General features: G+C 35.5%; 1 protein-coding gene, 1 non-coding gene and 1 pseudogene across 2 annotated transcripts; 2 read left to right on the top strand and 1 right to left on the bottom strand.

The window, feature by feature from the left end:
- Positions 1-4150: 4150 nt before the first annotated feature.
- On the bottom strand, positions 4151-10949 carry LOC145559963 (ubiquitin carboxyl-terminal hydrolase 17-like). Its single transcript, XM_081621230.1, has 11 exons — positions 10359-10949; positions 7842-8631; positions 7666-7754; positions 7135-7220; positions 6872-7022; positions 6674-6788; positions 6400-6557; positions 6209-6293; positions 5899-6111; positions 5645-5706; positions 4151-4887 (listed from the first exon to the last, which is right to left on the bottom strand). Exons 1-11 carry the CDS (start codon positions 10631-10633, stop codon positions 4521-4523), a joined length of 2391 nt encoding a protein of 796 aa, XP_081477356.1. The 5' UTR covers positions 10634-10949; the 3' UTR covers positions 4151-4520.
- A 1953-nt stretch (positions 10950-12902) lies between these two features.
- Positions 12903-12984, top strand: TRNAS-GCU (transfer RNA serine (anticodon GCU)). The gene has a single exon. It is a non-coding gene; the product is annotated as a tRNA-Ser (tRNA).
- Positions 12985-15301: 2317 nt separating this feature from the next.
- On the top strand, positions 15302-16895 carry LOC145559951 (mitochondrial uncoupling protein 5 pseudogene; annotated as a pseudogene).
- The last annotated feature ends 3015 nt before the right edge of the window (positions 16896-19910 follow it).

Raw genomic sequence — 19910 nt, 5'->3', positions numbered from 1 at the left:
TCCCAGCAATGCCTGCAGCGCAAACTCTTCCACAACCGACAGCATTGCCACCACTCTCAGCTACTAGTCCTCTCCCAGCAATGCCAACTACACCAACTCTACCACAGTCTACTACATTACCACCACTTCCAGCTGCCAATCCTCTCCCAACAATGCCCGCTGCACCAACTCTACCAAAGCCAACAAATGTGTCCCCATTGCCTGCTACCTTGCCACCATTGCCATCCATGCCTTCTGCACCTAAAATGGCGTTACCTCCTTTACCGGCTATGCCAACTACCATACCTACAATCCCAACCATGGCACCATCTCCATCCCAGTAATGAAAAGCATTGATCACTTCTCTATAAAGCATTTTCCACCATTTACTCCTCACTTGGGTGGACATCATATCTTAGTCTTCTGGTCTTAGGAGACAAAGGTTAATACTTGAAATTATAGCTTATTGTAATTCCTCTATGTTTTGGGGAATATTTATTTTTTATTTACCACATTTTAATGCTGCTATATATCTATCTTTCCTACGAGTAATTATTTTTTTTTGTTAAATATTAAATGCATTGTGTGGTGCTCTGTGTTTGAATAATAAAGGGTTGGGGAACCTCGACACAACCACAAGTTTGATGAGCGCAAATTATTTTCAAAGAACTAAGGCAAAAGTTATCTCAAATATAAGTTTTGGTCGGAGCATCTATATACATACATATGCTACCATGTAAATTTGGAAAACCCCTCTCAATTATGTTCTCTCACCTGTTTTTCCCTGCATCACCAATAATGCAAGACTTTTGTTAAATACTACCATGAGAAAACAAACCATGTAAGAGGCCAGAGAGAGCATTCTACAATTAACTTGGTAGTAACAGAAAACCATCAACTCATGTCATGGAATGTGACCTAAAAATATGATGGTATAATATTAGCGCTTTGTTGTTTATAATCGAAGTCTGGCTACATGTAACATGTTGAATAGGGAGGGACTCCTTTTGCACATGCCCCCTCCATTTCCTCCTTTCAGGTTCGTTGTTTACAATTGCAGAGCTGATGTCAAATATCCGATTGATGTTGATAAAGGTTATGTTTTCGTGTATAATCTATTACTTCATCAGCTGTTAGGTACTTCACTGACAACCCTCTTGCGATGCAGTCCCTGAAAGCACAACAAACATAGATATTGAAGCCCTTAGTTATAAATTTCTTCCATGAGTCAGTGAGACAGTGACTATCTCACCTTATTCGAGTTGAACTAATTTTGTTTGAGATGGGTTCATCCACATTCTTAATATTATTCTGCAGAAAAAAGATTTAAAAAAAGGAATAAAAAATCACAGCTCATGAATGCAAAAAGCTCATCTAACAAGACAATTAGAAAGCTAATTGCCCGTTGCAGTTGAGAGGTCATCCTTCTCCCTCATATCCCCCATTATATCTTCTACAGCCATAGGAAAATTATTGGGGTCTAACTGTCTAGGGCAATGACACTTTCATGTTAACAAAAATAAAACCTCAATATTATTTGCCAATGTTTGTCAAGAGAATTACAGGAGTCCCATGGGGTTTCTAGTGCTAAAAATTGCAATGTTACAGAGAAGGCCAATATTACAAGTTAGCTCATTTGTTCTATCTCTATTGACTTAATGGACATATTGTACTTTTATGTCCTAACTATTCAAACATATAAAAGGATATCTCAACATCACACATCTCCATCAGAGGATGCATGGAAAGAAAATGCTCAAAGACCGGATATTTAAGCATTACAAAAATAGCTAGCAGCATATTACCTCCCACGCATCTACCATAATAAAGTCTGAACTTTTGCAGGCTAGTTGACACATTTGTATACGATGTTCAGCAGATAAAAGGCCCTACAGAAAAACAAGCACTATCTCACTTCATAATTGGAAAATTTGCAAATTGCAGCCATTTAAAGTTCGTATTTTGCAAATTGCAGCCATTTAAATTTTTTTTTGCAAATTACAGCCCCAAAGTTCGTATAAATTGTAAATTGCAGCCCGATTCAATTTTTTATCGGTTTACATGTTGAAAAATTTTCGGTTAAGGTTTTAGGTAGAGGTGAAAGTTCGGTTTGCGGTTTGGATTATATCCAAAACCGAATCCAATCCGAATTAATTCGGTTTTGGAAATCTCAATCCGAATCCAAACCGAACTAAGATTCAATCCAATCCAATCCAATCCAAACCGAATTAATTCGGTTTTTCAAATTAGAATCCAATCCAAACCGAAATTTGTTCCCTTCTTTTGCAACATTCAAATCCGAAACTCGAACTTTACCCTGAAATTTCCTACAATCATTTCTTGTTTACTACATTCTTTGTGAGAGAGTAAGATATTGAGAAAGGAGAATTGAGAATTAGGTTCTTTTTTTTAAGTTTATATATGAAAGGGGAAAGTGGTTGGATACTTTGAAAAAGAAAATGGGCTTAAAGTATTGGATCAAAATTCGGTTTGTAATTCGGTTTTCGGTTTTTTTTAAACCCCTAACCGAATCCAATCCGTAATCCATATTTTTTAATTTTTCCAATCTGATCCAATCCGAATTAAAAAAAATCCAAACCAAATTACTAATTCGGTTTGGTTTTCGGTTCGGTTCGGTTTTAATCCGAATTACTTTCACCCCTAGTTTTAGGGGGTCATTTTAGTCCTTAGGGACCCGAATTAAGCTCAGAATTAACAAAAAAATAACGTAAGTGTCTCATACTTACAGTTTCCCACAAATCGATACATTTTTATTACACAAAACGAGATACTTGCGTTATTTTGTGGTTTTGATCCTAGAAAAATTGGAATGAAGGAAATGAAGTAATCAATGTGCAAGGCTCAAGTACTACTATCTACTTTTATATTTTCGCCTAAACTTTTACAAAGTATTCTTCATGCTTTATTCGGTTTTTTATTAGCCCCGTGATTGTTATTAAAAGTGACAGATCAAGGGTAAATATATTGTGTTTTATTCGACATTGCACTTTTGTTAAATTTAGGTTCATTAACGAGTGGTGCTCGTTTTCCTGGCATGATTGAAGAGAATGTCGATGATGGAGGTGATCTAATGTAGGAGTAATGGTCTCAATCCGTTACGTACATCTATGATTAGGGCATGATTGAAGAGAATGTCGATGATCATAGATGTTAGTCTTTGTAAAAATAAAATGGTCTCATTCCTAATTAGTCTCAAACATCTATGATCTGAGATAAGTAATCAACATACCAAATTAGACAACACTTTGTTGGTTTTGTCCTCTAAATATATGATTACTTTCAAATGTGATGTATGTATTAAATACCATCCATATAGTGTAACCATTTGTGGAGTTTGATATAAAACAATTTTTAACATCGGGTGGTGATCACATCGGGTCGGGCTTTGCCTAAAAAATTCAACCCATTTTGCGCATATTAAGAAGCCCAAATATAATAATTTGTATATTTCATCTAAGAATATGTATATTATGTACTATCATTTTTTACAAGTGTTTTCAAACAGAAATCCTAAATTCATGTCTCACAGGTCTCACATTCTTCATTGCTCTTCTATAACTTTCAGCCTCCATCCTCATCTCCTTGTCTCCAGTGAGATGATTTCCAATTCCAATTGGTCCTATTAATAATAATCCTCAATTAGTTTCTCTAATTTTAGCCGATACTTTCATAATAAACCAACCTAATTCGTTTTTGTGTCAACCAAACAACTACGACAAAAACATGGGAGTGAAAGGATTAATAGAGGGTGGAATCCCATCCATTATCGCTGGATGCTCAACCCACCTTCTTGACTTTATCAAAGTCTGAATCCAACTCCAAGGCGAACCCAGTCTGGCACCCACCACCCTCTGTCCCGCTCTCGCCTTCCACCCGTCTTTCTCGCCCCACACAATCACCCTCCCCACCCAACCCCCCACCCCCTCGTGTCGGTCCCATTGACGTCGGTGTCCGTATCATCCAACAAGAAGGCATCACCGCCATGTTTTCCGGCGTCTCTACCACCATACTCTGACAAACCCTCTACTCTACCCTCTACAAAGTGTACATAGTATACATAATGACTTATAATATGGCACATAGTACTACAAGGCGTCGATAACTAAGCTGTAAATTAAAGGAGCTAGAACAAAAGTTAAGGTTATACTACTATACAGTGAAATTGACAAAATTCACATTTACCATTAACTTAACTGTGTCACAAAAGCTCAAACCTGAATAAAACATTTGAGCTTAATTTTGCTGTGCTCATAACTAGCAAAGCACCAAGTGTGGAACTCACAAAAGATATGTAGCTAAAAACTGGATTAAGTTATTGTTAATCTACACTCCCATTGAAATGTACGGGAGATACCTAACAATCTAACATATACAAAGTATATACCTATAGGCTATAGCAGAACTTCTCTAATACTTCATCGTCCTTCTTTCCTGTGATTACTATCTGTTCCCCGGCATTTAAAACTCAAAAATGATGGACCTAAATTCCAGAGTAAGGTCTCTCCAAGAACCATTTAAGCTTAACGACCAAAAACACTGCCTCTCCCAAACAAATAATCAGAGTATTCATCCGCACTAGCAGAATCTTTGGTGCTTGGTGTACTACATGTGCCTTCTTCCGAACAGCTGAACAAGGAAGATACCTCACTTGATGAGTCTACCCTCGGAATGCTTTCAACAGAGTGAGTAACCCACTCCTCTACATATGAAGAAGGGTCTTTTGCATAACCGTTTCTACTTGACTGATGCTGCATCACCCAAGGATCAACACTAACATCAGATCTTTTATGCCCGACCTTGGACAATACGTCTTTTTCACCGTAACCAGATTCAAAAATCATGCCATCAAAAAATTCCCTCCTTGATGCTAGGGATCTTGGAGTATCCCTGCAGTAAAAAAGTTTTATAATCAATAGTGATCCAAAAAGCATTGAGATATTTTCTCCCAAAAACAGTTCACTACAAAAACTGTAGACGCTTGAACTTCCATTAAATAAACACCATACTTTCGTATACAACCAATTAGAGGTATTCCAAGAGAGAAGTAGGGAACCATAAGCATGTAACAGGTAAATCCTAGTTATAAATGACCAATATCTAGATATATTTCGTTGAGGTTTGTCCTTTTCCTCTTACATATATAAGCTCTTCAGTAAAATCATACTTCATATTAACATGGAAGGATGCAGAAAGAAGCCAAAATATAATACATGTTTTCAGTTCAGTAACATCTTGGCACCCAAAGTACCATCATCTCTCCCCAACCACATGCGCCCAAAAAGAAAAAGGAGTTCCTAGCATACCTCATGCCTCATTCTGTAATGCTTGTAATTTGGAGCAGTACTACAATATTGTACCCACTTCAAAGAACTCATCTATAGTCGTTTGACACTGATTCGTTACCAAACTGAGCATATATAGATCACTCAACTTCTCCATGAATTGAATGAGCTACCCAGAATGGTTAACTACTTAACTCTATATTATCATACCATAAGCACATGCAATTGAGACAAAAATCAAGTAGCCCATATACCTTGCACTAGAGCTAAAATCTAGCAGTAATTGCATCAGGCTTTTCAAAATTGTATTTTAACTTTTATTAACTTGAACAATGAACAGTAACTGTTAACAGAATCCATACCTCGCATAGAGTAGCATATATGCCTCCTCTGATAAGACTCTCTTCAGATCCACGCTACTAACCTGCAGCAGGCCACTAATCAATCCATAGGCAGTAAGGCACCGTAAGATACAGACTATAGTCTGTAGTCTGTACAGAGTGAAAGGTTAGCTAATGAAAAATAGGCTCCCGTAAATTTGATATAATATAGCAGACTATCAACTAAAGTTCCTAAAATCTTCCAAGGAGTTGGCAAAGCCGCAAAGGAGACATACCGCACTGTCGTCAATCTTGAACCATTCTTCACAATAATTCTTCACATAGCACACATAATGGCCAGAAAAATCAGCCCTCGAGACATCCAGATGAACTACCACAGCATATAGACTATATTGAGAATATTTATCAGTCGAATCACTCATATAAGGAGACATGTTCAGAAATTCTGGAAACTGAACCGCTTTTTTCAACTTTGTGAAATTGCCAGCCTGGAAGAGAGAGTTAAAATATAAGCATCCAAATCTGTAATAATTCTTCTTGGTTATGAGAAAGAACAATAGACAAGGGAGGCTATTAAATAACAACCTGAAATCGCTTCAACACAATTGTAAGGATGTTTGGTGCTTGGGAGACAGTGAGCTTCTTCTTGGCTTTCTCATAAGATTTACATCTATTGCATAAAAGTATAATGAACAATTCATGCATCAGCAGAAGAAATTAACCAAAAAAATAAAATAAAAAGCTGAAAATAAGGGACAGGAGAGAGAGGAAAGAACCTGCTGCAGTAGTACTTGTTATTCCCTTGTAACATTTCAGAAGCTGTAAATTTTTTGAGAGCTTGTTGAAGAGTTCTGACATCCCCATCTATCTCTACACTGAGATCCATCATCTTTTCATATTTCTCTGACACATTATGGCACTTCATGCATTTTATCTGAAAATTATATCAAAGCTCATTAGTGATGTACAAGCAAACATCCAAGTGTGTTGAGTACAAAAAATGAAACAGTTTAGAGTATCAATTATTGCCATCAACAAAAAGCCCCAAACCTTAGAATAAAGATAGCCCCCAAATGTCATGCCAACAAGAGTACTTTCCTCTCCCAATGGACCTGAAAATCCAGACAGCTCAACACAAACTGATTGCATAGTATCAACAGCATATCTGGCATATCAGCAACAGGAACAATAAGACCATTTACGCTTATGCAGAACTCAAGGAAATTGAAAGTTCAGAAATTATGTCACCTTAGAAATTCATGAGCATCTTCTTCTCTTCCATGACCAAGATGACTAATATTAGAGAGGATCCGGATAGGTGATAACGGACTGTAACCTTCCCTTCCTTTCAGCATAAGATGTTCAAATTCACAAATAAAACACCATTCATCCTTCCAACCTGAAAGGAGCAATGCAATAGAAAAAATGAAAAGCATAAAACCCAGGCAACTAAAAAGGGTTCAAGACTTCAAGTCACAAGACGCTCAAAGATTAGAATATTAGGTACTTGCATTGTTTAGAATGAGTCCCTTGAAGGAGATAGATTGTCAAAGGCCGAGTGTAAGCAAGGCATTGGAGCACAGCATTTGCATAACAGCTGCAAAACATTTGGACACAAGATCCTATAAGCAGATAATAGTGACAGAGCAAAGAGAACAAACTGTAGTTAGTGGGCGAGCTAGATATATCCGTTTCCGAATTAGATGAATAGATCAAAATTGATCATTAAACTGTAATCGTATATTAGTATCTATGAAGAAGTAGCTTGTTGCAACTCAAGGGTTTATTCATGAGGGCCAGAGGCAGGGCTGCATAGATCAAAGGCGTATTACCCTTGTGAAATAATGACAGATCACTTAGAAGCATTTGGGTAATATTATTGTCCAAGATGAGTTGTGTATATGAAAAGAAGGGGTGGCATAGTCCGACATTCTCTTCATATAGTAGCTAGTAGATAAGAATTATATTACTTTCATTCTTACACCAAAACTTTTTCCAAAGTGCAGAGTGCAAACTACGCAAGGGAGATTATAAGAAAAAACCTGTTTCCACAATTCGTAAGGCCAAATGGTTTCAACTCAACTGCATTTGAGGCGTACAAACTCACAAATGCATCATATTGAAACACTGTCTGCAGGATTAAAGTAAACCACATTACAACGCGTAAAAAGACAAGAAAAATCAGAATGAAGGAAATGAAGTGATCCTAGAAAGAGACCTTGCTATCAGGGTTTCTTGAAATTCCAAGCGAGCTGTTACAAAGAGGGGGCTTCTTCTGATGAGAGGCTTTTAAATGATGCACAACTTTCTGGAGAGACGATTTAATACCATTATGTGGCAACTGGCTTGAACTACTACTGCTTCTTGATTGCAATAAACTATTACCAGAATTCTTACTGGCCAAGGGTTTGACTTTGTCATTCTTGATTGTCTGTGAATGCTTCAATACCTCGTTATCCACACACGGAATTTCTTTGGACTTGGAAGAATGTATGTTACTTGAGACAGCTTTATCACAAGAATTATCTGTAGTACATTTTGGTGACAGACCTGGATTGGAAGACCTAGATTTCCTTCTGTCATTTTGCCTTGATTTCTCTCTGTTCAATTTCTTCACAGGACTCATCAGTCTAGTGGATGCCAGTCCCATTGAAATATTCATGTCCAGTGTTTTATTCTTATCTTCTTTTTGGTCCATATTAAGTACACTAATGTCTGAGAAAGGTGTCCCAATTTCCCTCCTTTCAGAGTAAATGTCTGAAGATTCAATTGTCACAGCAGATAGACGGGGCATGGGAGAATCCAAAACATCGTGATTCAGCTGACCACTTGTGAATTTCTCGTCCACCCTAGATAAATCTTCAGCAGAACAGGTATCATTTGTCGCACATTGCCCCATCATTTCTTCATTTTCATTTAAATTATCTCTCTCAAATGCTCCAGGGCTCTGAGGGTGGCAGTCATACTTATGACCTTGTCTCCAGTGAATTATTTGGCACTTACTAGAGCTATAGTATCCCCAGTAATAAAACAAAAGTAAGAAAGACTAACACAAACCACCAGAACAGTTAAGCAAGTCAAATTTCCAAATGCTAAGCAATACCCATGTACAGGGTAAGCGGGAAACATTGAGAAGCAAATAACCCACATTGCATTAGTTCAAAACCAATTGTGCTAAACTAAAAGTAAGATCAATGAATCATGTAAGCCAGATAGTATCCACAAGCCTTGACACACAGCTGAAACAATATTTCTGTTTAACCAGTATAAAAGCACAGAGAACCAGCTGATAAACTCTCAAATAGGGCTTTAGCATCCTGACACAACTCTTAAATGTCCAAAACACTACCTTAAATTCTTAATAAATCATTCTTTCCAAAATATTTTTAACTAATCTTTAGGCCAAGCCAACTAAATATGTGTGACTTCCATTGGAGTAATACAGCAAAAGCTTTAGTTCCCACCTACACCCCCATGAAATTGCACATCACTATCAAATACAAATTCTCCAAGGTATTCATTGGTTATCCTTGGAAACCCAGCCCCACTATAGAAATTACAAGGTGGAAAATTTATACAGAAATAGCATTAACTGACCAAGATTGGAAATTTTGATTAAAGTGAAATTTTTTGATACTTGGTAATTGATTATTGATCTTGAAGACAGTACTGTTTATGGCTTGACTAGTAGAATATTGAGATAGTTCAAGACTTTAAGCTAATAGTAAAAATTAAATTTGACTTGACTAAAATGTGTGTATATCTTCATGGCTTCATGAGGTTGAATTTGGTGAGAGATTTTCACACTTTGTTTGGATTGAAAGAAATAGAGGGAAAAGAAGGGAAGGAAAATGGAGGTATGGACTATCTTTGATTTGAATAACAAATGAGGAAGGAAGGAAATTGGAGCGGAGAGAAATGGAGGGATTATATTGTAAGAAATTGATCCCTCCAACAATAGAGAAATTTGGAAGGAAAACTCACCACTCTTCCAGTCTTCCCTCCCCACCTCTTCCCCTCCCTCCCCTTCTTTTCCTTCCCCTTCTCTATCCAAACACACTCTTAGGAGCCGGACTCCAAAACATTTACAGCCCTTACCGGGCACAATTGGCAAATTGAAATTCCAATTGTCTTATATCTCATTATTCTTTATATGATTTTTTTTACATTTTTATTATGATTTTATTCCTTAAAAATAAATGCCTGATCACAAGCTCAAAACTCAATAATTCCATTCACAAAATTCAAGCACCAGCTCACATGACCCAACAGCCACATGCCCACATCAAAAATAGATCACATTTGCCTTTTCTCTCAATATCAAACAATATAATTGAAAATCTTCTACTCTATTCATTTTGCATATGTTTATCAATCATTCCAAGATGATTCGCAAATCAGTAAATCACAACTCCAGCCCATACCATTTCTATGATTCCTACTTCAATATTGTTATCTCTATACATTTACATTAAGCAAATTCGACATTACTAATTTACTATACATTATCCTCTAATTAGTTCAATTATATAGTTATAACAGAGATTTAATAAATAAGGAATCACAATTCTCAGATTATTCCATATAAAAATCAAACATTATCCTCATCTAATTGGTCCAATAATATAATTACAGCAAAGATTTAATATCACAATACTCAGATTATTCAAAATGAAATTAACAAATGATTTAAATATTCAAACCAATCAAATCAAGCAAAAAACAAAAAAATTACCAGTAACGAACAGTCTTGCAACGGGAGCACCTAGTAGAGGTAAAAGAAGAGCAAACAGCACACTCATACCGCGGCGAATTCATCATCATTTTAGTACTAAATCCACTAAATTCTCTCTCCTCCTTAAACACATCGAAATCCGCCATTGCAGGAGCTTGACGAGAAACCAAAACTTCAATCTCCTCCTTCTTCGTCTCATCATTCTTCAACGACCACCGCAAAACCACCGTAAAAATCAACAACGCAACCGATAACAACACCGGAATCTGCAGCATTTACCGGAAATCACCCCACACCAAGGAGGAGCAACAACCTTATCAGAAATCCAAAATTCTGACTCTCACACATAAATCCGGCGAAGTGAGCCGTCGATTGCGGCGGCGACGACGGCGGCGGCGGTGAGATGCAGGCGAAAACGAGGGATTTGAGAGGTGATTTGGGGATTTAGGTTTACGCATCTGATGAGAGAGATTGGGGAGTTTTAGGAAAAATGGAGGAATGAAAGATGAAGAAAATAAATTAGTTAAATTAGGTGAATAATTACTGTATTGAGCTAATAATGAGTGTGGTTTTTGTTTTGGTTTGGGAAGAATATTGAGGAGAGAGAAAATGGTAGTGAGTTTGATGGATAAATTAGTCGTCAAATTGCGTGTTTATGACCGATGTTTTACCAAACCAACCAACCTCATTAGGCGATATGGCGTATTATGTGTGTTTTGGCGGTTTCTTATTTATTTAGTAATTTTTTATTTTTAATTACGCAAATATATTGGTGTTAACGCACGGAATATATATACATAAACGATTCAGACTATTGATCATTGAGTACTCGTAGTACTTAGGACCTGTTCCGATTTAATGAATACAACTGAATTGAATTGAACTAATTGAGGCTGAACTGAACTGATTGATGTTGTACTAAACTGATTGAGACTAAAATGAATTATTTATGAGAAAAGGAAATTAGGAACTAAACTGATTGGAGCTAAACTGAACTAAACTGCTAAACTAAATAGAATTGAACTTGAATTATTAATGAGAGTAGAAAATCAAGAACTGAACTAAAATAATTAAAATTAAACTGAACAAAACAGACCCTTAATATAGTAGTAAATTTGGTAATGATATTCCTTCACTCCCGCTTCCCGCACTCCAAAAGATTGATGCCCACGAGGTGCTAATTGGGTCAAAATGTTTTCAGACAATTAAGAGAGTTTTGATTTGTAAAGTCTCTTTTCCTTGCAAAAAAAAAAAAAAAAAAAAAAAAAACATATCTAAATAGAAATTAATAATGGAAATTAGTTTTCTATATTAAAAGAAAGACAAGGATTCCATAAAATAATTTAGAAAATTTAAGATACTTTGTATGATATAAGCATCTAATGATAAACATAAATACTTGTCCAAAAAAAAATGATAAACATAAATAGGTCATGACATAAAAGCCTAATTTAAGATAATGATATAGGCACATAAGGCTTAACTACGTTTTAAGAGCCGTTTTTATACTTAAGATTTAAGAAACACCTTTTGGGCCTAACAAGGAGACTTGATGGTTTATATTAGGAGTTAATTTTTATAGCAGCCCAAATAAGATTCTACTAAAAAACTCCAAAGGCTCTAATGTTGGCCTACGCCTCTTGCTCGGATCTTACAAGAATATGAGTGACAGAATGAATGAATCTTTGGTCCAACTATGAACTATATAATAATTGGTTTTTGCAATCTCTACTACGAGTATTACTTTATTACTTATGTAGCTATATGTTCCAAATAAGTGAGATTAGAGGATGAGGTAAAGAGAAAATTGCCCTCACTTATTAACATTTGAGCTCTAACTTTGTAGGATGAGCCAAATTTTACTTGTGGTTTATTTTACTTTATAGGTAAACTTATATACTTCTATTGCAATACTAATTACTAACATGAGAATTGAAGGTGTTGCATGGAGGTTCATACAGTTGTTGACCACTACAGTAATTATAGTGAAATTAGTTATGACAACCGAGCTTTTCGAATCAGGTCATTTCATTTATTTATGAATAAGATTCATTTCAATTTTCTAAGCACAAATTTTACTTCTTTTATACTTAGGCATGTTAAGCAATATGGTAATATAATTGCTCATAGTATTGCTAGGTGGGAAACTCCGATTGATATGGAACGAATTTGTATGAATTTTCCCAAAGTCTCGTGACTTTGGCTTTGCTTGATTTTGAGTTAATAAATGAATCTCGCTTTTGCCTTAAAAAACAAATAAGGCTCATTTGGATTGTTTTTGGGTTTATACTTTTGGTTTATTGGGTATTTTGTTTAGACCAAATTGGTTTGGATCAAGCTAAAATGTGTTTAACAGGTTTGGGGTCGAATATTTGGGTTGGATAATCATTTATGGGTCATTTTACATCTGCCAATTACAATTATTAAGAAAAATAAAATAGTGAAAGCAATGGTCACATATATAAAGTATTAAGACTTAAATTAACTTTGGAAAGAAGAATATAGCGTATAAATAATATTCATCTGAAAAAAGAACCATTAATAGTCGCTTTGGCCGAGTGGTTAAGGCGTGTGCCTGCTAAGTACATGGGGTTTCCCCGCGAGAGTTCGAATCTCTCAGGCGACGATATTAATTTTTTTTTTTGGATTGAGTTTCGGTGGTCGACGTGAGTTGCGTAGAACACACATGCATGGAAGCAGGCCAGTCAGCACCCTCCCTATATCCAACCTTCTTGTCTAATCTCTTACCCCACCTAAACATTTTCCTTTCTAATAATTCCCTCCACGTGCCAGGTGCTCAATGGGACCTGCTTTTATTTATCCAATCACCTGCTTATTATTACAGCTGACAAAATATCACTAATTGACACACCAGTAAGGTCTAATCAGTTGGAGTTTGTGGCGGATCTTGGACTAAAAAGTTTAGGGGACCAAGGTTTGATCCTCCAATCTCTTGGTAAAAAATAACAATAGTTAACCTCTATGCTATAACTTTTTAATTGTAATTATTAAACATTATATTATTTTTGACCAATAATTTGAAAATTAAGGGGTGCCGGGCCCTGACCCACCTCAAGGAAGGTCCGCCCCTGATTGGAGTCATATTTGGTTAAGAATTTCACAAGGATCATCATATGGGTTTAATATGTTCGTGCAAATCGAATGAGAGTTTAGAGTTACTATAAGCCAATATTATACTACTCCGTATGATCGGATTATTTTCGAGTTGAATCAGTTTAGATAATTGTTGTTCTAGTGTTCTGCCTTCATCTATAATTGTCATTTGTCAACCCACTGTTCATTGACTGTAGTTTAGCAATTAATCCTAGTTTTGTGTTTGTCGCTACTACAGAGCATTCTTGTATCGCAATCAACTGTTTAATTACTTATTGCATTATCACAGATCTTAATTGACACTAGTTCAGTAGAGTATCATTGTTTATGTATTGTCTGATGTCATCTTTGGGCTTTGGGCCTCGCACTTTATTTGCCAACTGGTTCATTGTTTACATTTCACGTATTCCGTATTATTTAAATAAGGCACCTCACTTGTACACTCTTTCTTTTGGTTCTAAATTGCCCCTCCAACTTCAAATATCATACTTATAAGTTATAACTAATATTTGTCCTATAAACAATTTTTTTTTTTTTTTAATTCTTATTGGTAAATACTAGTGTGACCAAATATCAATCCTTATAATTTTTTTAAATTTTGTTTAGTACATATGGATCAAATATTTGAGAGTTAAGAACAGGATAAATAGATCTCCACCCCTAATCAACCTCAAACCTCTATGACCTGAGGAAAACAACGTACCAAGCTAGACAAAACTTTGTTAGTTTTTTCCTCTAAATATATGAATACTTTTAAATGATGTATGTGTGAAATACCATCCATACACGAAGTTACCGTTTGTGGAGTATGATATAAAACAAATGTAGATGAATATAGTAAAAAGAAAATCGGACAATTTTTAACATACAAGTTATAATGGGTTTTCACTAGAGGTGATCACATTGGGTCGGGCTTTGTCTAAAAAGTCATCCATTTCAAGCATATTAAAAAGCCCAAAAAAGCTAACATCAATGGCATAGTTGCCAAAATGCCAACTAGGAAATAAAATAATAGTAATGATAATAATAAATCCAAAGATTATGTGTATATATTTCATCAAGATAGAATAAAAAATCCAAAGATTATGTGTATATTTCATCAAGATAGAATATGTAAATTATGTACTTGTACCTAAAAAAAATGATGAAGGTATGCAAATCTAGAGAAGGTATTCAATGCATTATTCTACAATAGATAAGTATAAAAATTCCCTTTTTAATTTATAATATCAATTCCATAAGTATATGAAAATCCTCTTCATACATACTTCAATTACTTTCTTTATATCACTTAGCTCGAATATGGTAACCAATAATTCTAAAATGAAATTGGCAATATTTCAATAATTCCCCCAAAAATAAGAAAAACCCAAAACCTATACCTTCAACTTGATGTTACATATAGCTTTATGTTGTGTATAGCATCATCTTAATCTACTCTTTGTTACTCGATACTTTGTCAGCTTGTAACTCATTTAGATAAAGTACACCGTAAGTCCGTAACACCAAATTCACCAAGTTGAGGGTAGCTAAAGTTATGTACAAAAAGATTGTCATAAGTTAATAACAACCAACCAAAGGCGTATATATTCCATTCCAATTATATTCTTACATAGTATTTCCAAAACCACAAGGTTGAAATTTTGTTTCTAGAGCGTATAAAAGTTTAGGGTAAAAAGCACAAGGGTAATAAAGTCATAAAGGGAAAAGAAAAGTGGAGGTGCTAATTCATTGGCAATATCCCGCGTATATTGGAGGCAACCATATTAGAATAATCGTAACCTAGCCCCACCCGTTTCATCGCGTTAAAGCCAACCTTTCCTATTTCCCACCTCCCTTCCTTGTTTCCCAAAATCACCTATAAATAGTCCCTTTAAAATCACCAAATATCTCACATCATTTTTTACAAGTGTTTTCAAACGTAAACCCTGAATTCATATGTCTCACAGGTCTCACGTTCCTCATTACTCTTCTATAGCTTTCGGCCTCCATTCTCATCTCCTCGTCTCCAGTGAGATGATCTCCAATTCCAATTGGTCCAATTAATTATAAATCATCAATCCTCAGTTAGTCTTCTCTAATTTTAGCCGATTCTTTCATTATAAACCAACCAATCTAATTAATTCTTTTTTGTGTTAACCAAACAACTACTACGATGGGAGTGAAAGGATTTGTAGAGGGTGGAATCGCATCCATTATCGCTGGATGCTCAACCCACCCTCTCGACCTTATTAAAGTCCGAATGCAACTCCAAGGCGAACCCGGCATAGCCCCCACAACCACAACCACCCTCCGTCCTGCTCTCGCCTTCCACCCGTCTTCCGTCCCCCATACAATCACCCTCCCAACCCAACCCCCACCCCCACGCGTCGGCCCTATCGGCGTCGGCGTCCGTATCGTCCAACAAGAAGGCGTCGCCGCCATGTTTTCCGGCGTCTCCGCCACCGTACTCCGACAAACCCTCTACTCCACCACCCGAATGGGCCTCTACGAAATCCTCAAAACCAAATGGACCGACCCACAAACCGGCTCCCTCACCCTCGGTCGCAAAATCGCCGCTGGCCTCGTCGCAGGCGGAATCGGCGCAGCCGTCGGTAACCCCGCCGACGTCGCAATGGTCCGCATGCAAGCCGACGGCCGTCTCCCACCGTCGCAACGCCGGAACTACAAATCCGTCGTCGAAGCAATCCAACGCATGGTCAAAGACGAAGGCATCACCTCTCTATGGCGCGGCTCCAGCCTTACAGTCAACCGCGCCATGCTCGTAACCGCGTCGCAATTAGCGTCGTACGATCAGATCAAGGAGTCGATAATTGATCGTGGGGTGATGAAGGACGGGCTTGGGACCCACGTAACGGCTAGTTTTGCGGCGGGGTTTGTGGCGGCGGTCGTATCAAATCCGGTGGATGTGATTAAAACAAGGGTTATGAATATGAAGGTGGCTAGTGGTGAAACGGCGCCGTATAATGGTGCGCTTGATTGTGCGTTGAAGACCGTCCGATCTGAGGGGATCATGGCTCTTTACAAAGGGTTTATTCCTACCATTTCTAGACAGGGCCCATTTACTGTTGTGCTTTTCGTTACCTTGGAACAAGTCCGTAAACTCCTCAAAGATTTCTGATTAATTCAAAATTAGAAAATAATGAAAGGGTATAATGGTAATTTAAGTAATGATGATGACGAAGATAATTAGGAAAGGTAATGGTACATTTAATGTTTTTGTTGGGGGTTCCTTGAACTTGGGGATTATAGGAGTGTGATTTGGTACAGTGTTTAACAGCTGTTTGGGGGGTAATTTGGTAATTTCGTATTCAGCGTGTTGAAATTGTAATATTCGTTGCGTATGTTCATGAGATGTTTCAACGAGTATGATTAAAAATTGGGGTTTGTGATTGTGTTTTTTGAATGGAGTATGTTTTTTGATATTGTGTTTTTGTTAGGTGTTGATCTATTATACGGAGTGTTTAGTTTAATATTTTGAAAGATTTTGTTTGTTGGTTAATTTGGTGATTGCGTAAAAAGTTGATGTGTAGGATGTTTGATCGACAAAGGAGAGATGTTTATTTAAATCAATAGGTTATAGGTGTATTCAATCAATTGTTGTTGCAAATCATTTTATATTACATGACACAATATACAATAATTTAAGTTTAAATAATGGGTTTCTTGCGGTGTTAAACACCACGAGTTAGAGGTAAAAAAAAAAAAAAAAATACTCCTCTTTTTTTTGAAGGAAGAGTTTTACAATCTTTAATTTGTAAGGGAGTTTTTAACACTTTTTGGAGTATTTATTTATAATGCATATTAGGAGGAAAGTCATACTCCATACAAACTTTGGAAGAAAGTCAAAATTTGTGTTGGACTTTAAAGATTTTAATTGACTTTTATTATTTTTGAGGGATTTTTATTTTGACTTGTTAGAACTCTGATCCGTAATAGTAGATATTACATTAGACAGTTAGCATACGGGTAATTAATACTCCATAGCACTTGTTGATAAAGCATGTAACACTCATTTACAAATGAGTCTCATTTAATTTCATTCATATCTTAGTAAAAACTAAAAACAGGATTATATGATTTATAACAAATGAACGATACTTGATCTAGCGGCTTCAAGTTAATTTAATTTAAGAAAACTTATCTAAAGAACTAAGTCACATTAAACAGAAAGAAAATATGATTAAAAACAACTCAATTACATAATTTTAATCATGTAAATACAAATAAATTGAGGGCAACGTTGTGAACTTGCTACACAAAAAGTAGCCACAAAATAAAAATAGGGAGAAAAGTATTGAAAATGTTCTATGAATAATGAATTCCAACTTTAATTTTGTATTTAGAGAAAAGTGTACATAGTGTTATTTAATGATGGTTTCACTAAATATCAACAAAAAGTTCAATGCAAGGAGAAAAGTCAATTAATTTAATATCACAAGTTCACAACTGAGAATGCATGTCAAAATAAACAAAAATGAGAATACCTTGTAATTTTCAATTGTTGTATTGTTAAACTAATAGTAGATCTTTTATACTTTGTAATAGGTACGTGTGAATCAATTGAGCATAATGTGAACATTTTTGCACAACATTTAGAATTCTAGATGGATGATAAAATTAACAAAATAACCAAGTTGTATTGTACTAGTATAAATCTAGGAAATAAGAATGGATCAACGCTATCAACTGAAAATTGTTCAAGACTTGGTAAATTCAATTTGTAAGATAACCTTATTTACTCCAATTGTATGGTTCTTTCAAGATATCAAAAGACCTTCATCAAATCAATTCTTGTTTTTAATATTACATAATCATGAACACATAGTTACCAAATTGATAATACACATAAGTCTTATCGTTCTTTTTATAAGTTTGTTTCTTATCGTTATTCATATTATCTTGAAATGACAAAAAATTACTGTTAACTTTTCTAAAATATGTACTAATACTATATATTTCCTTATTCGCACTAAGTAATGATGGATAATAGAGCCAAAAAAGCTATAATTTATAACACAATTTGTAAAAATTATGGCATAATCGCAATCTTAAGAGATTAGATAAACATGAAAATTTTATCCAAAACAAAGTCAAATGCATAATTGGCCTTTTATGCTTGGATTTAGCCTCATTGTCTCTTCATAACGTGTGTTAGACTTATGATTTGAGAGTAATTACAAGTTACAATCACCACTTGCTATGCTAATCTACTACTAATAATATAGGATTATGAACTAATTCTTCAAACTAGAGTATAATCATATAATATTTGGTCAACCTAATTGATTATATTTGGTATCTATCTAGAGGCAATTTCTATGATAGTGATGTATTATTATATACTTTAAATAACTTTAAGCATTGTAATAGACTTTATTAACGGTCGGCAATTCAAGGGTATGAGCTTTAATTTGGACTTATTCTTCCCTAGTTACAACCTTACTTGGCTAATTAAAGGAATTACGGAGTATAAAATTCAAGAGTATATTGCATCAAGTGCCGTTTACATACAAACTTGCTCCTGCAAAGCTGGAAAGACAAGGTTATACTACTTCAACAATATATAATTAGTACCAGTTAATTAGATTAACTACTATGCTTGTTCTAGCACGTAAAGATGATATACATCGTCCATTCCAATGTCAATTGATTATTAATCAATAATCATGAAAAGTTATCTTGTGTACTTGATTATTTGTCTTATTTGGATTATTTGTCTTTACTCGAAGTTATGTGATGTAGAATGGGGTTTACTTTGGACTTCTTCCAAATTCTAATCCATCAACACTGGCGAATCTAGACATATAATCAAGTTGGGACAAAATACATTTGTTTAAATTCTATTATGATCATATAATGATCAAATTTTGTAGAAAATATGAGAAATTCCCAACTTTTTTTACAAAGTATTTAAATTTGATTGATTTTGTTGTACAATTAGGGAATTGATACAAGGTTAGAATGAAGTGACTAATTCAATTACACCAACTTGAATTGATTATCAAAAGTTAAACTGAATAAATGATTACCTAAAACTAGCTTGAACAAAACCTGATCCAAACAAGTTCAAATTTATCACGAATTGTATCAAATAGATACATTTTCATATTCAAAATAAGTGACAAGACCATGCCCAAGGGTGAAAATATAAAGCGTAGAATTGGTAATGAGGTGGTATCACCCGTCCTGACTTTAGCCCTACACTACACCACCCTTAGTTTCGTTTATAATAATCAACATGACACATGACAGGTCGATAAGTGATCCGCTAATACATATAACAAGCCCTAATTATCCACTAGGCGCGACACATACTCAATTGGTGATCTCTAGGCCAACGCACGAAATGGCTCAGCGCCACCTTAAAACTAGAGGAAGACATGGAGTGTGTAAAGTACAAACATATGAAAATAAAAGGGGGGTGTGGATTCCACA

This window comes from Chenopodium album, chromosome 1 (genome assembly GCF_948465745.1).
Source record: "Chenopodium album chromosome 1, dcCheAlbu1.1, whole genome shotgun sequence".
Lineage (NCBI taxonomy): Eukaryota > Viridiplantae > Streptophyta > Magnoliopsida > Caryophyllales > Amaranthaceae > Chenopodium > Chenopodium album.
The sequence above is the reverse complement of the archived record's forward strand: the minus strand, read 5'-3'. Positions and strand labels throughout refer to the sequence as shown.